This window comes from Notolepis coatsorum (genome assembly GCF_963971535.1).
Source record: "Notolepis coatsorum genome assembly, chromosome: 5".
NCBI classification, from domain to species: domain Eukaryota; kingdom Metazoa; phylum Chordata; class Actinopteri; order Aulopiformes; family Paralepididae; genus Notolepis; species Notolepis coatsorum.
This window is the reverse complement of record NC_140169.1, coordinates 17,895,702-17,913,679: the sequence shown is the minus strand read 5'-3', so window position 1 is coordinate 17,913,679 and position 17,978 is coordinate 17,895,702. Positions and strand designations below refer to the sequence as shown.

The 17,978-nt window shown below is 45.9% G+C and overlaps 1 protein-coding gene across 11 annotated transcripts in view; it reads left to right on the top strand.

Annotated features, from left to right (window-relative positions):
• The window catches only part of pde9aa (phosphodiesterase 9aa), a 210,723-nt gene that overhangs the window by 94,364 nt on the left and 98,381 nt on the right, over positions 1–17,978 (top strand). For all 11 annotated transcript variants that reach the window (XM_084315192.1, XM_084315187.1, XM_084315184.1 and 8 more), the window contains 2 exons: positions 2,606–2,680; positions 3,046–3,132. In XM_084315192.1, the coding sequence (XP_084171318.1) occupies positions 2,606–2,680; positions 3,046–3,132 (162 nt within the window). The remainder of the gene's footprint in view (positions 1–2,605; positions 2,681–3,045; positions 3,133–17,978) is intronic.

The following is a 17,978-nucleotide window of genomic DNA, read 5'->3' as shown; positions in this document are numbered from 1 at the left end:
ATGATTGGCCAAAATTTGCCATTAGTCGACTATTAGTCAAAAAAAAAAGAAAAAAAAAGAAAGTATAATATATATATATATATTTTTTTATCATTCCATTTGGGCTGTGGGGGTGCTTAATGTCTGAAGGAGTCGACTGAAGGCTTCTTGTCCTCTGCAAAAGCATGCAATTGGTCCACTGATGGATACATCTTGATATTTTCTTTTTATTATATTCGACTAAGAGGTTGGCCAGTCGACTACGGCTCCTTTCGACCGATTAGTCGACTAATCGACTAATAGGGGTCAGCCCTAGCATGGATATATAATAATGGCTGGTTTAGTGTGGTTCCACATCGTCATTCAGTTTAGAAATGTAACTCAAACTGCACCAGCTTTAAAAAAAAAAAAGAGAGAGATAAAATCACTTCCTGACTCCATGATGGGGGGGGGGGGGTTACCCCAACACACTTCTTTCTTTCCCTCTCTGTGTCTCTTACTATCTCTCACACACACACACACACACACACACACACACACACACACACACACACACACACACACACACACACACACACTCCCAGACATATCTATCTACACACACTACCCCCCTCTCGCTCTCTCTCTACACATCAACTTGTACACACATACTGTGCTCACAAACAGCTGTCTCATAAGTACCGTAATTCCTCTAATAGTAACCCCGGCTTGTATTTGTTTCAACTGTAGCGGATACCAGGCTTGTATTAGGAGGAGGCATGTATAAGAGAGAGGCCTATATTTCTAATTTTCAAACAGATCATAATGAATAAATCAACATTTTGTGTCAGTTTGAACCCAGTAAAATGTACTGGGTTCATTTATTGAAACCAAGTAGTGTATGAAATACGGTAGTAAACAGTGCAATTACAGGTGGTCAAAAAAAGTAAAATAAAGTAAAATAGTGCAATCACAATACTGGTATAATAATAATAATAATAATAATAATAATAATAATAATAATAATAATAATAATAATAATAATAATAATAATAATAATAATAATAATAATAATAATAATAATAATAATAATAATAAAATAATAATAATAATAATAATAATAATAATAATAATAATAATAATAATAATAATAATAACTTCGTTTTATACAATTCTGAGGTAGGCTTACTCTCTTGGTAAACATTAACACCATACCATTATATGGTATTTACTGCACAGCCAGGCCAGCATATAACAACAATAACAAAATATATTGCCTATGGTAAATCCGTTGAGGGAAATACCGTAATTCCTCTAATATACATGAAACCTGGCTTGTATTAGGAGGCCGGCTTATAATTGCTTAGCTCAACAGCGCACCCGGTCATTAATAGAGACCCGGTTTTTAATTGAATACCGGTTACTATTAGAGGAATTACGGTATGTCATTATCCAGATATCTCTGTATATCATATCTATAATTCATAGTATGTACGTCAATGCTCCACTTGTTTTGTCTATTTTCCTGTAAATACTTTGTTAGCTTGTCATTCTTTAGAGATCTAGGCTATAGTGTCATTGCTGTAACCTATAGGTATCTCCATGTTGCAACATGACATTCTACAGAGATCTAGGCTATAGTGTCATTGATGTAACCTATAGGTATCTCCATGTTGCAACATGACATTCTACAGAGATCTAGGCTATAGTGTCATTGATGTAACCTATAGGTATCTCCATGTTGCAACATGACATTCTACAGAGATCTAGGCTATAGTGTCATTGCTGTAACCTATAGGTATCTCCATGTTGCAACATGACATTCTACAGAGATCTAGGCTATAGTGTCATTGATGTAACCTATAGGTATCTCCATGTTGCAACATGACATTCTACAGAGATCTAGGCTATAGGGTCATTGCTGTAACCTATAGGTATCTCCATGTTGCAACATGACATTCTACAGAGATCTAGGCTATAGGGTCATTGCTGTAACCTATTGGTCTCTCCATGTTGCAACATGACATTCTACAGAGATCTAGGCTATAGTGTCATTGATGTAACCTATAGGTATCTCCATGTTGCAACATGACATTCTACAGAGATCTAGGCTATAGGGTCATTGCTGTAACCTATAGGTATCTCCATGTTGCAACATGACATTCTACAGAGATCTAGGCTATAGTGTCATTGCTGTAACCTATAGGTATCTCCATGTTGCAACATGTCATTCTGTCAGTAAACTCTATCCTTAATCAAAGACTGTTGTCCGCCTCCGTGAATAATATCTGGTTAAATGATTCCACATCATCTAGAGACAAATGATTTATTCAGCAGTAATGTCCATTGAAAGGATTTCTTTTAGGCTTAATCCATGTCTGCAAAAGCAGCCTTTTAATCCCACGTCCACAGAAAACTTGAACAGGGTTAACTGTGAGCTCTGTTGCCTGCAGTACTTGTTGTCACAGCAGACCATAGACACCCTCAGAGATCTGTCTGTGGGAGGCCAACGAGGTAAGACTTTCCGCTGAACCGCTACTGAACCCCTGTCTCACCACAGCCCTGTCTTCTGTCTGTCTGTCTGTCTGTCTGTCTATCTTTCTACCTTTTTCGTTGTGTGTGCGTGTGTATATGTTTGTATTTGCAGTACCATCTGTCCAAGGAGACAGTAGAAGCACTCAGACAACCCACGTTCGATGCTTGGCAGTGGGAGCCCAATGAGGTGAGACGGACGGACACAGTGATTGGTCTATAGCCATGTCAATCACGGATATCGACTGCCATATAAAGTCAAAAGATCATGTGTTTGTATTAAGAAGCATAGAACATTTATGGAGAAATAGTATCTGTACAGTACTCTGACATAATTACAAATTATAGCATACTCATTAGAGACATACAATTACATGTTTTAACATGGAAGCCAATAAAGACCTATTATCAAATAGATCAAATCAAATGTTTTTTCATTGATGTATATATGCGTGTGTGTAAATGTAGATTACTTAAAAAAAAATTAAAAAAAAATGCTCCAATACTTCTACTACTGTCTTTATATACCATGCATGTCTTTCTGAAATGTCCCAGATGTTGAGCTGTTTGGAACACATGTACCATGACCTGGGGCTGGTCAAAGACTTCAACATCAACCCCATCACACTGAAGAGATGGCTGGTAAGACTCACAGCCTCTTATAAAGTCTGATTAGCTTTTAGATGATGGGGATTTCTTCAATGATAAGTGTAACTGAGGGGTACAATTCCCTGACTGTATTGAATAAGTATGGTATCATTAAACCACTACTGCGTTATGTACATTACTACTGGCCATACAGTACACAGGTATATGTGATGAACACCCCCACAATAACACGGCTTAACAAAGAAAGTACTGTTTGTAATATTTATTAGAAGAGCACCAAGATTATCTTACATTTATTAAGAATTAGAGTTGCGCTTGTAAGGCGAAGAATGTGCATGAATAGGTCAAGAGCGTAAGTCCATGAGCATATTACGAAGGGGATAATTAATACCACCTGTAGCATAAGAATTATATAAGGTACACTCGTAGGTCAGCTGGAGATACTAAGGGGGTTCCCTCCGGTTGTAAGCCAGCAGGGGGGAGGAATGTTCGAGTGCAAAAGTCGGTACATATACTCCCCTCAATCGGCAGACAAAAGCAGCAGCTATAATCCAAGTATGCGCGACAGCATAGGTGAAAGCCAGCCAGCCTCTTCCTAGAGACGGGCTCGAGTGATGCTCCTCACGGGTTGATCCCACACAGCAGCGGGGTAGACGGTTCTCTGCTCCAGCAGCCACGGTACCAAAGCAATAATAATCCAGCCGGAAAAGGCTCTGCATTCACCGGTGTAGATTCTCCTGTGCACGGTACTTCACATTTAACTAGGTCGAACTTGACGTTATTTCACTAAGCTCTGACACTTTTACTATACTATTCGCACGCGGTTCTAAGTGCTCTATTTAGACGCAAGGTTGCTCACTTCACTTGGTCGTTGACTCGTGATGAAGGCTTCAACTTGTTGGGTTAACTCGTTTGAGGGTAACTAACTGCTGTATCCACCTGCAACGTATTTATACGTAAGGTAAATAATCTAGTGCCAACCTCAGTTCTGTCTCGTATTACTGCGCAAATCTGGGCATGTTGAGACATGTCTTAGCGGTGACTTTGAACTAGACATTGGGGGGTATGGCCGTGGCGCCTAGGGGGTCGCTGTCCAATAGGAGAACGAATATTATGGTCTGGCCTGTACTAGGTAAAGGGATATTCCGTGTATATGTACAAAGAATATACAAGGGATATCAGACGATATACAAATATTATACATGGGATCTCAAGCAATAAATATATATATTCGGTTTAATCTGACCCTTTGTAACAGCCGCCTCCTAATTAGTCCGCACCTAATTAGATAAGCAGAGACAGATTAACCGCCTTGTCCACTACTCAATGTCCGTTGTGAGGAGTAGGGCAATTCACAAAGTCAGGGGGTCATGGTCGTCATTAAGAGAGTCGGGGAGCCTTGGCAACTCTATCAGCCTCGCCACGGGTCGGGTGTATGTTCGTCCCTGGACGAGCACTTCTGCCGCTCTGACCTTTCCGTCGGCACCAGTGATCACTTTGCTTACGCGGCCGGCCGGCCACACAGCTCGGGGTAGTGACTGGTCTATGGTCATGACGACTGTGTCCACTTTTAAGTTGTCCCCGTCCTTGACCCGCTTCTGACGGGCTGGAAGGGATGGTAGGGGGGTTAGGAGGAAGCGGGCCTGAGACTGCTTTGATCTGTGCTTGGCTGTGCCTCCACCTCCTCCGTCTGTTTCTCTTGTTTGGTCTGTACCCCGTCTGAGGAGGGGCCGGTTCCGGCCGCTCCATCAAGGAGTCGCTTGGGGTGCTGGGTTCGGGGTCAGCTACGTCTGGAGCGCAGCTGAGGGGGGTGGAGTTCGGAACTCCCTCTTGTGCCCACGGTTCTCTCACAGGCCTCTCGCCTAGTGTCAATAGCCTCTCAACGGGCTGTATGAGAGAGTGGCCGGTGTCGCTCACCTTTGTGTGCAGGCAGCGTGTAGGCGTGGGTGGACTGTCAAGTCCGTAGAGGGGGCCCTGGAGCGTCCACCCCAGTCGGGTCTGAACCGCGACTGGGCATCCTTTGGGTCCGATGTGGGCCGCCTCAATTGGGAGAATGAGGTCCGCGTGGTCGGAGCCTATGAGCAGGGTCGGTGTGGCGCCGCCGATAAGCGGTATAGGTAGTTGACGTAGGTGCACATACTTCGCCATCAGCTGTGGGATGGGGTAGGTGTACTGTGACAGGCCTATGTCGTGGCTGGTGAAGACGTTGGTAATACTATACTGCTTCTCTGGCTGGTCCACCGCTGCTATCTTGAAGGAGACATTTTTACCCTTTATGGTCTTCTGGTCTCTTCTGATGGTACGTATTGTCATTGTTCCTTTGGCACCCCGCAGGCCCAACTGGGCTGCGGCGGAAGCGAGGAGGAGAGTCTTTTCAGACCCATCGTCTAGGACGGCGTAAGTGTCCAGGACCTTGTCCTCGTAGCTCAGGAGCACTCTGACCACTTTGATGAGCACTCGGGGGGTCCCGCTATGCTGGTCTATATGGAGCACTCCTGTTGGTCGGTTGCCTTGGATCTTCTGGTGGGCCCCGCACAGTGCTGCGCGGTAAGCGGCGCCCGCCTGGGCCGCCTCACGCCACTGGTCAACTTGGACGGGGTTCAGTGTCTTATATTCGGCGCACTGTGCCAGCCAGTGTCCGCCGTCGCAGTAGGTACAGTAGGGGGCGGTCTGGTGGCTCTTCGGTACTGGTGCCACCGCCTCGGCCTGGTACATTACCGTGACGGGCCCACTTTGTTGTCCTGGTGGACGCCTGTTGATGTCATGCAGGACCTCCAAGTGGGCGCCACCGCACCTGCTGCACTTCTTCTTCAAACGGCACTCAGCTGCCATATGGCTGCGCGCGCAGCGGAAGCAGCGGCGGTGGTCTTTGATCCACTGACTCACCTCGTCCGTGGTCAGCTTCTTGAACTTGTCACATTGATACAGCCGATGTTCCCCTTCACAGTACTGGCATTCAATCTTCCACTCCTCTTTCGTCGAGGGGGTGTTGTGGTTCTTGTGCTGCGGTACTGATTCGGCTTGGTGCATAACGGTCACCGACCGGCGGTTATCATTTGATCCCCGAGGTCCATCTCTTGGGCTTGGTCCACTCCACACGAACGTGTCCAGTCGTAGGCTGCTGACCTCCCTGGTGAGGAAATCAGATAAGTCTAGGAGGGATGCCTCTGGGCCGTTGGGGTCGCGGTGGTCTCTCTGCCGCCGAAAACGCTCTTGTCGGGCGGGAGGGAGCTTCTCTAATATCCTTTCTACATTAGAGTTAGCGTACAGTTCGTATATCCCCTTTTCCTTTTGGGACCCCAGCATCCCTACCAGGGACTGTACCTTGATAGAGAGGTCATCCAATGCTCTGTTGTCTCTGGCTGGGGGGAGACGGTCGATGTCTCTTATCTCTTGTATCACGTAGTCCCATATGCGTCCATAACGTTGGTCGAGGGCTACTAGAGCCGCGGTGTATGGGGTACTTGAGTTGGAATATGCCAGCGCTATATTATGCGCTCTGGGCACCTTCAGGTGCTTGAGGAGGATAGCATATTTGTACGTCTCGTCTGGGACGTCGGACATCATAGTCTCTAAGCACATCCGTAGCTCCGTGTACTGTGCTCTGTCCTCGCGTGTAAAATCTGGGAACGTCGGTGTGCCAAGGTACGATGCCATGGATGGCTGGCACATCGGTGAGCGTTGGGGGAGAGGCCTCCTGGGCGAGTCTCCCCGTGCGTGTCGTCTTGGGCTGGTACTTGGTGGGTACCGAAGCCCGGGTACCCAGGTGCTGTTCCTCGGGGCTGGCGGTGCGTCAAACTCACCCGTGAGTTGAGTCGGGGGTTTGTAGCGCAGTGACTCGGGGCTGACGTCTGGGCTGTACTGGGCCTCCTGGTCCAGAGTACGTTGCTGCTGGTCGGGGCTGTACTGGGCCTCCTGGTCCAGAGTACGTTGCTGCTGGTCGGCTTGACATTCCTCCTCTTCCTCCTCCTCTTCCTCTGCCAGGTCCTGGAGTCTTCTAGTCAGTCTCTCGGCGACGTAGGCCGGTTCTTCCCGGTTGCTGGGTCTCGTATGGACCGGCCGGGGAGGGGGTTCGGAGACGTGGACAGGATCCTCCTGTTGGCGGGGTCCCGGGTCGCTTGGTCGGGTAGGGGAATGTGCCCTAGACCCTTGTTGTGATGATCTCCGGGAGCTCCGTGCGGAGAGAGGGGGTGTCGCCATGGCAATCAATTGTTCCATCATCTTCGCCTGCAGCCGGTCGCGCTCTGCCTCGCGCTGGGCATGGGCGGCGTCGCGCTCTGCTTCGCGGTGGGCATTGGCGGCGTCGCGCTGTGCATTGGCGCTGGCATGGGCGGCGTGGAGCTGTGCATTGGCGGCGTCGCGCTGTGCATTGGCGGCGGCGTGCTGTGCATTGGCGGCGGCGTGCTGCGCATCGGCGCGGCTTCTTTCAATGTTCTCTTCCGTCTGAAGGCGTCTGGTCTCCAGTCTTATGCGGTCGTCTTCACTCATTTGTTGCGCCTGGAAGCGCTCTCGCTCGATTGCAGCGTGTTCGCGCTCGCTCGTCTGTTGAGCCTGGAGGCGTTCTCTTTCCATGGTAGAATGTTCGCGCTCACTTAGTTGTTGCGCTTGAAGTCGATCGCGTTCTGTGGAGGCTGCCAGGGTGGCGATGAATGCCTGCGCCAGCATCTTGTCCGCTTCGCTGGGGGAAGACACTGACGGAGGTGATCGGCTTCTGGCAGTGCTCGTTGGAGATCTGTTCTCTGGGCGCGCCTCGAGGTCCGTCTCCTGGGCGCGCTTCTCTTCTGGTAGTGGGTCGGGTTCTATCCCTGGAGCGCTTTCTTTATCCTGGAGCTCTCCGGGGACCGTCCCGTTGACGTTGTCGGGGGGTATAGTCATGTCATGTCCCTCCTGGTCCCCCCCGTGGGCTTGGTCAGTTTCGTTAGAACCAGGGTTAGAAATTAACATTTTTTTTCAAGGGCTTTTTTTGCCCCCCTTAATTGCTTTTCGGGGGCTTTTTTTTGTATTTCGGGGGCACTGAATTTTTATGATGAAAATTAACATAAGGATTATAAAACATTGTTGACACTTTTTTTTACAGTCTTCGTCCCTATGTTTGATAATGTAATGTTAATGTCTCCATATATAGGGCTCTACGCTAACCTTTTTCCCAAGGAGCACATGTGCTCCTAAATAAAATGTTAATAAATAAAATCTAAATAAAAATTTAGGAGCACACAAAGAAATTTAGGAGCACAGTGAAAATTGTTCAAGTAACACAGAGTTTATTAACTATTTATCTCATGCATTATTATACTGTGCGTGTGCACACTATGAATTGAAAATGGGGGACCCTGATGTAAACAAGACGAAAGTCTTTCTCTGGTCTGCATCCCCTTAACTTGTGTGTATTGAGCTGTACTGTATTGTACCCATTCTGCAATCTGTTAATAAAGTTTTCAATCAATCAAACGCAAAGGATATCGGTTGTCAAGCTGCTTTTGTATGTTGTAGTGTTGTTATGATACCAACATTTTGACTTTGATACAGATAGGAAAGGTAATGGAATATATTATTAGATGACAGAACATTGAAAATTCTTTATACAATTATTTAATTCATTATGAAATAGAAATTCCGTTTTTGGGTGGAACGTTTGTTGCAAGGAGGGAGGAGGCGGGGACCGCTGCGTGTTACACACAACACGGAGAAATGGTCTAGCTGCTTCGGTGCGTCGTTAACGTTAACGTCGGAAGAAATTCCCCACTAAGCCCTAAATTCAGAGCAGAGCAGTATCCTAATGACTTTTATGCTTCAGTCGATAAGGTGTTTTGCGAATTCTGTCAACATACCGTGGGGACTGGACTCGCAAAAACACGTGCGAATATCACTTCAAAAGCCATGTCAGCCGGATTCCTCTCTTTCTCCTCGTCTATCTTTTGCTCAAAATAAAAATGAATGGGCTTCATGGCTGGCTGATTTTTTTTTTGCGTTGTCTGATTCTGAATGTATAACTTGCCTAAGCCGGTACCGTGACTTTGTTTTCGGGCGCTACTGTGATTGGACGTTTATGCGCCTTGTGTAATGTGGGACTATTATAACAGCGGAGCTGTTTTGTAATTTCCGGGTGGCGCACACACACATATTATTAGGGCCAAATACAAGGGAAATGCTCGCACTGTAGATCATATATATAATTATATATATAATTAGTAAACTGTCGGGGGCATTTTCTGCCCCCCTTAACTGATATTCGGGGGCATTTTGTCCATTTTCAAGGGCATTTTGCCCCGAGCCCCCGTTAATTTCGAACCCTGGTTAGAACCCACTGGGGTCTCTACTGGCAGGGTCGCCTGGTCGGTAGGGTTTGACATGCTTTGACTATCCGCTTTATTTATTTTATCCGCAGTTAACGTCTGTATAAAGCTAGGTAGTAGACTGGCAGCGTAGTCCTCTAGGTAAGGAGGTGGCTGCCGTCTGCGCTGCGGGCGTTCTAGCTTAGGAGAGCCGTTTGTGGAGTGTTCACCGCTGGCCATGTCAATATTAATATTATATTAATATTACGCTAATTACCCTCCGGCTCGAAGGACCAATTGTAACTGAGGGGTACAATTCCCTGACTGTATTGAATAAGTATGGTATCATTAAACCACTACTGCGTTATGTACATTACTACTGGCCATACAGTACACAGGTATATGTGATGAACACCCCCACAATAACACGGCTTAACAAAGAAAGTACTGTTTGTAATATTTATTAGAAGAGCACCAAGATTATCTTACATTTATTAAGAATTAGAGTTGCGCTTGTAAGGCGAAGAATGTGCATGAATAGGTCAAGAGCGTAAGTCCATGAGCATATTACGAAGGGGATAATTAATACCACCTGTAGCATAAGAATTATATAAGGTACACTCGTAGGTCAGCTGGAGATACTAAGGGGGTTCCCTCCGGTTGTAAGCCAGCAGGGGGGAGGAATGTTCGAGTGCAAAAGTCTGGATCAATGGGGAATCAATAAGCTCCAGCTACGGGAGTCGGTACATATACTCCCCTCAATCGGCAGACAAAAGCAGCAGCTATAATCCAAGTATGCGCGACAGCATAGGTGAAAGCCAGCCAGCCTCTTCCTAGAGACGGGCTCGAGTGATGCTCCTCACGGGTTGATCCCACACAGCAGCGGGGTAGACGGTTCTCTGCTCCAGCAGCCACGGTACCAAAGCAATAATAATCCAGCCGGAAAAGGCTCTGCATTCACCGGTGTAGATTCTCCCGTGCACGGTACTTCACATTTAACTAGGTCGAACTTGACATTATTTCACTAAGCTCTGACACTTTTACTATACTATTCGCACGCGGTTCTAAGTGCTCTATTTAGACGCAAGGTTGCTCACTTCACTTGGTCGTTGACTCGTGATGAAGGCTTCAACTTGTTGGGTTAACTCGTTTGAGGGTAACTAACTGCTGTATCCACCTGCAACGTATTTATACGTAAGGTGAATAATCTAGTGCCAACCTCAGTTCTGTCTCGTATTACTGCGCAAATCTGGGCATGTTGAGACATGTCTTAGCGGTGACTTTGAACTAGACATTGGGAGGTATGGCCGTGGCGCCTAGGGGGTCGTTGTCCAATAGGAGAACGAATATTATGGTCTGGCCTGTACTAGGTTTCAAGTTTCTTCAAGTTTCAAGTTTCTTTAATATTTGTCATACAGAAGTACAGAATACTTTTATACAAAATGCTTCTTACTGTTACGCTCCAGAGACTGTGCAAGACAAGATAAGTATGAAATAAAATAACATAGTAAAATTAGAAGTAAAAAAATGAGGTCACAGTGTTCAGTTTAGACATATGTACAATGTTCGATGCAGAATAGACGTAGTTACCATACAATATACAATACTGTGCAGTGTACTAATATACAATACTATATAGTGCAAGGCAGAAATGGGATGAGGTGCAATTTAGGTACAATTCACAGTAGGTGTACGAGTTGTAGTGCAAATCCTTTATCAATAAATATAAAGTGTAAAGTGTGTTTGTGTGATCTAAAGTGTGGAGAGTGGGTGCTGCAGTGTGTTGTTTGTTTGAGTGAGTGTGTGCGTGTGGGTGTGTGTGCTGTGTGCATTTGATGGTTGTTGCATAGTGTTTATTGTTCGTTTAGCAGCCTGATGGCCTGGGGATAGAAGCTTCTTCTGAGTCTTTCTGTGCTCGCCTTAAGACTCCGGTATCGCTTGCCTGACCGCAGCAGTTCAAAGAGGCAGTTGTTCGGGTGGCTCGAGTCCTTAATAATTCTCTTAGCCTTCCCCTTGCACCGCTTGTTGTAAATGTTCTGGAGGGTGGGAAGCCCCCCTCCAATTGTGCGTTCGGCTGAACGTGTCACTCTTTGTAGTCTGCTACGGTCTTGTGCAGTGCTATTCCCAAACCAGGAGGTGATGTTGCCGGTCAGGATGCTCTCTATTGTACATGAGTAGAAGTTCCTAAGGATCTTCTGACTGACTTGGAACTTCCTTAGGCGCCTGAGGAAGTAGAGGCGTTGTCGTGCCTTCTTCACAACACTGTCAATGTGTGTGGTCCATGTCAAGTCCTCGGATATGTGGGCTCCGAGGTACTTGAAACTGTTCACTCTCTCAACCGGTGCCCCGTCGATGCTGAGGGGGCTGTAGTCCTTGACCCCCGACCTCCTGAAGTCCACAATAATCTCTTTTGTTTTGCTGACGTTCAGGGAGAGGCAGTTCTCCTGACACCACTGTGACAGGTTCTCTACCTCTTCCAGGTAGGCCCTTTCGTCGTTGGCAGAGATCAGGCCCACCACTACTGTGTCATCAGCAAATTTGATGATGGTGTTGTTGTTCCGCTGTGCTACGCAGTCATGTGTGTACAGGGAGTAGAGGAGGGGGCTCAGAACACAGCCCTGGGGGGCCCCTATGTTGAGCGTGATGGATGAGGAGGTGCAGTTGCCGGCTCTTACCACCTGGGGTCTGCCCGTCAGGAAGTCCAAGACCCACTGGCAGAGGTCATAGTTCAAGCCCAGGTCCCTGAGCTTGGCTATGAGTTTGGAGGGGACTATGGTATTGAATGCTGAGCTGTAGTCGATGAACAGCATTCTCACATAGTTCCCCTGCCTCTTGTCCAGGTGTGATGCTGCTGTGTGCAGCACATGGGCTATGGCGTCCTCCGTGGACCTGTTGGGGCGATATGCAAATTGCAGAGGGTCCAGGTTGATGGGGAGGGAGGAACAGATGTAGCCCTTCACTAGCTTCTCAAAGCACTTCATGGCTATGGAGGTGAGGTAAAGGGATATTCCGTGTATATGTACAAAGAATATACAAGGGATATCAGACGATATACAAATATTATACATGGGATCTCAAGCAATAAATATATATATTCGGTTTAATCTGACCCTTTGTAACAATAAGCCTGACAATCTTTTCAATTGTCAGTTATCAGTTTACACAGAACATTTAGCACAGCGGTCACCTGCAAACTAGACAGTCTATATACTGTAATGAGGAACGGCAAAATCGTAATTGGTGGCGACAAAACAACTACTTGCTACAAAATAAACTGTTGGAGAAAAATGATTCAATGTGATGTTATTTTAAGTTGAGTAAAATCATAACCTACTTCGTCTTGCGGTCAATTGATTTTTAAAGATGTTTAAAATGAATCCCAATCCGTGCTAAAAGGCTGAGAGTCACACAGCGAGTGGTTGCCATGGTGACCAAGGACTCTGTGGCAGGTGACGCATGCGTAGAAGCTGGTCTAAGTAGAAAACATTCTTCTATCACAATATTTTCCCTTTTTGACCAAATTAACCATTCTGTGTTGTCAGTAATTTACCAGTGACTTCAAATATGAAAGAAAAACAATGAAATGTACGACACATCCTTCGATACGGATGACTCCCCATCCAGAGAAATAGGGCTCAGGTTTCATTGGTCCCCGCTATCAAGACAGCAGCAGAGTGAACCGACTTCTCTTTAGATGGACTTTGTCCGTAGACAGTCTCAACTTGACAACATAAACATTCTAGTTAATTTCCTGTTGTTGTGTTTGCTAATAGCAATAACTGACTGGTGGTCCAAGCTGTTCCCTAGCAACACAATTCCAGTGAAACCGTCTATAGCATCTCTACGAATCCAATTCGTTTTAATTCACTTTATATCCGCCTGAGTAAAGTGAGATTTTATGAGATTTGTTTGTTGTTATAACCCCCTTGTTGTTGGTCACTCTTCACGTTGCTATGGTGAGTAGTTCCAAGAGACAAAATAAATAACAAAGGAGAGAGGGGGAAACTCTTCCTGGTCCCTCTCAAGGAAACTATAAAAGAAGAAAGGGTCATCACGTCAGAACTATCATTCTATGCTCTGCTAACTTGTTGCCAGTTTGATGGTGCCTCAAAATATACAAGCTATATACAAGGTATCTGAGGAAATATACCAATATATCAAACGATAGCTAGTTAACTATGCAACAAATTGCCCATGATTCTGACATGCAAGATAACCTGTTTAAATGACAGGTCAACTGAATGTCAGCCAAACTGAAAGTTTCCACACTTGGCACCAATGTGCGTTCACGCGCTACACAGTTACGTGATGACCCTTCCTTCTTTTATAGATTCCTTGCGGTAAACAGGAAAGGAAAACACTGTTTTGAAGGAACCAGGGAGTTGAGATTCTTTTTCTCAAGTGGAACTCTTGAGAGGTCTATATGGGGCACCCAGTGCCGTCTGGGAGAAATGTGAGGCCCTGTGCGAGATTTAAACGCGAGCCCCCCCCCCCCCCCCCCCCCTAAAGATAATTTTTTTTTTTATTATAATAATTATTATTATTTATTTCACATCCACCGCCAAAAACGGCTTACGACGGGTTTCAAGGTCATGCGAATTCCGCCATTCCACGGCGTACAACGTTATTGAGATCATATTAAATTTTTTCGCCATAGTATTCATAATTCCCTCACCCAGCCGCGTGTAGCTTTATGCCAAGCAAGCAGTGCAAAAATTTACCGTAGTGGCATGCAGTAATGCGCCTTTCATTTTCGCGGAAATAGGCTGTCTATTGCCATTCTCTTTGACAAACTCTAACCTTAACCAGCTCCTTAACAGCGCCTAAACTTAACCGTTCTAACCTTAACCAACTCCGAAACAATGCCTAACCTTAACCTTAACCATAGAAATTATATTGCCATTCTCTTTGACAAACTCTAACCTTAACCAGCTCCTTAACAGCGCCTAAACTTAACCGTTCTAACCTTAACCAACTCCGAAACAATGCCTAACCTTAATCGGCGAAAGAATACACGTTAAAAAAAAATCACGTTAAAAAATATTTTCGATGGGATTCGAACTCGCCAGCAAACAAGCCATAGGATCCACAGCCATGTGTCCTTGCCGATTGAGCTATTTGTTGGATACTGAATAAGGGGCGGTGACTTATATATATTGAGCTCCGCTCGTGTCGCATGCGCGGGCACCTCGCGCGAGCACGCCGGCGCACGCACGCACCTGAGCGAGCACGCCGCCGCCGGTGCACGCACGGTAGCATTTGTCTGAAAAGAAGGGCGCTTTACCGCACTAGCGTGCGGTGACGAATGCGGAAGCATTTTTGCACTGCTTGCTTGGCATTAACGTACAGGCCACCCAGCCTCGGCTGAGACAGTGGGACTCGGCACAACCGTGCAATGCTTCAATACCACCGCCTGGTGGATGATCGGGCGAGTTACAACCGGAAATGGATCTCTGGTGATCTCCGTGCATCTGGGAAATGCGTCCGGCAGGCACATATTGTTGCGGGACTCTAGACACACATCCGTGTATATGGATCGCTGCCATAACTCAATAATCAATATGATTTGGGCGTTTATTTCGCCATACAAACCGGAAAAGGATCTAGTCGATCGCCGTCAAATAAGTGGGATCTTTTTCCTCCAGTCTCATCGGCGAACGGTAAGAGGACAGTAACGTTACTTTCAGCGTGATTGTTTATTATTATTAATGCAAACTGGTCTGATCAATATATCACCCATACTACATAAAGCATTTACTGACGATCACGGAATTATAAACGACCCCCCCCCCCCCGTTCATCCACGCATGATGAGTCATAACGTTTAGGATCGTATTCAGTTGGATTTTTTTTATATAGCGTGTATCACGAATAAACTGCAATCGATAATTATATTATGCGTTTAGGCCTATAACTAGCGTTCTAGGAATTACTGCAGAAAACGATAAAAACATATTTATATTCTAGACGGTATTTTCGTATGAATCTATGAATGAAAAAGTATAACGTTCCTACATCCTGAACGATAGATAATCGATGTTGAATGGGCCATAGTAATGTCAATTTAGCAATCCAATTTAAAAAGTTATAGCCCTGCAAAGAAGGTGAACATCTCCATAGGCTTAGAGTGGTGGCAGAGAGTGGTATGAGAGGGGCAAACTGCGTGGCAGTTAATGTGTTAATAATTTTTTATAATAATTTTTTTTTCATACAGTTAACGTATTCTTAAATAATAGCACTGCCCGAGGCTGGGCATACAGTCAACATATTCTTAAATAATAGCGCTGCCCGAGGCTGGGCATATGATACATTCAACGTATTCTTAAATAATAGTGCTGCCCGAGGCTTAGTGGCAATGCACCTGTACAGTCGTACACCTGGCAGTAACAGGGAAAATGCATAAAACACCCCTGGAACCTGATAAACAAGCTTAAAGCCAGGTTAACTTTTCAAGCACAACATGCAGATTTGCAGTTTTGCCTTATTTGAATCAAACTCTATAAGCTTAGTACACACGTCACAAACTGCACGAGTACAGTGTGAGCAGACCCTGTTGCATGATGCAACACACCGAGTGAGAGAGAGAGAGACAGAGAGAGACCGAGAGAGCGCGAGAGAGAGCGCGAGAGAGTGCGCGCGAGAGAGAGAGAGCAAGAGAGAGAGAGAGAGAGAGAGAGAGCAAGAGAGAGAGAGCGAGAGAGAGAGAGAGCGCACGAGAGAGAGAGAGAGAGAGCGCGAGAGAGAGAGAGAGAGAGAGAGAGAGAGAGAGAGAGAGAGAGAGAGAGAGAGAGAGATCCACGGCGGGAACAGAATAGATTGCATTAAAAACTCACCAAACGTCCAAGAGGAAGGAGACAACCGTGGAGATGACAAAGTTCACCAGTCCATATTGTCCCCCCCCCGTTGGGATGAACTTGGGAGTCTGTTCCTAGTTTATCTGCCACACGTTAGCACTCGATAACGTAGCTAACGCTAGTTAGCTGTCCCTGCCTTTAGCTAAGCCGACATGGCTAGCCTGACTGAATTTTTTTATTTTTATTTTTTTTGATCTTTTTCCCCCTCCTTTTTCCTCCGATTTTCTCCCATCCCAATGTTAGTCGTTATGCCAATTCCCAATCCCCTTCCTGGTCGCTGCGCACTTACCCCCCACAGTCGGTCTGGGAGAGTGGAGGCTCCGACACACGTCCAGCCAATCAACCGCTTCTTTTCACCTGGCAGCGCGGATTCTCACTGAGAGGGCGTAGCATGTGGAAGGATCACACTATCCCACTTAGATCCTATCCGCGCTTAGCAGGCGCCCCGACCGAACTGTAGGAGTCGCTGTTTACAACGACCCGGACCCACCCCGCCAGCTTCTCCCACCCTCTAATACAGCCAATTGTATTAGTGTGAACGGCCAGCCAAGCTGGTGACAACCCCGGAGCTGTGAGCTGGATTCGAACAGGCGAATCCTAGCGTCTCCGGGGTTGGTGACGAACGCAATCTCCGCTACGCCACCTGACCGCCCTGACTGAACATTCTAACACGCAACAACTTTCATCTTCAGTCCATCTGCCGAACGTCCTCTTCGTCTTGGCATAACCTAATCACTATACTTGGTATTGATAAGCTTACGGCATGCAGCGTTATTTCTTCTGCTCCGATGCTGCACATTTGGTTTTCAAAAGTAGGATGCTCTTGGCCAAGACATCCACTCGCTCCCGTGGATAGCGCCTAATAGACCTGTACCTAATACCTGTACCCCTCCCCTCGTGGATAATACCGGTCTTCTTCACATCTCTCTACCGACTACCAGACCGATGCCAACCAGCTCCCCCTAGTGTTAGTCCTCCCACGTGACAATTAAAACTCTTGACTTGACTTGACTTGATGCTTTGCAAAAAAGTTAACGGGTCATTGAATGAAACCAATAGTATATCTGCAGAGCTGCAGAACCCCGGAACACTATTCTACAAACGTGTCTAATGTGAAATATATAAGCATGTAAGCAAAACTAGATTATAGGTCTGTGATGGAAAGTGATTGTTAACATTATATTTATTTATATTTTTATAAAAAAAAGAAATATATATATATATATATATATATATATATATATTTTTTTTTTGCTGCTGCGAGGCCCCCCTCCCCGCGAGGCCCTGTGCGACTGCACTGCTCACACGCCCCTTGAGACGGCCCTGGGGGCACCATGTCTTGCATATTGTGGGGTTAAGTCTTTTTAGGGGAGGAGCCTTATTGCTGCTGTATCTGTTACGAGTTGGGAAGGTTGGACCCAGGTGCAGTGCAGAATGGATAGATGAGAGGCAGGTGTTGTTTCTCCAACAAAAGGCTTCTTATTTATTATTTGACATCCATGGCATACTCGCCGACAACGGCGCACAAACAAAAGTAGGAGAATGCTTCGTGTCCAAAAGAGGGAAAGTAATATGGAGAAAACACGTTATTGTACAAAATCATAAACTGAGCTATATCGAGAAAAAGGGAAAAGCAAAGGGAAGACAACGATGTCTCCAAAACCTATTACTAAATGACATACGTCGGGCGACAGTGCTACATAAGCACACACAGTAAGAATACATAAGCAAAAGGCACGACAAGGCAATATAC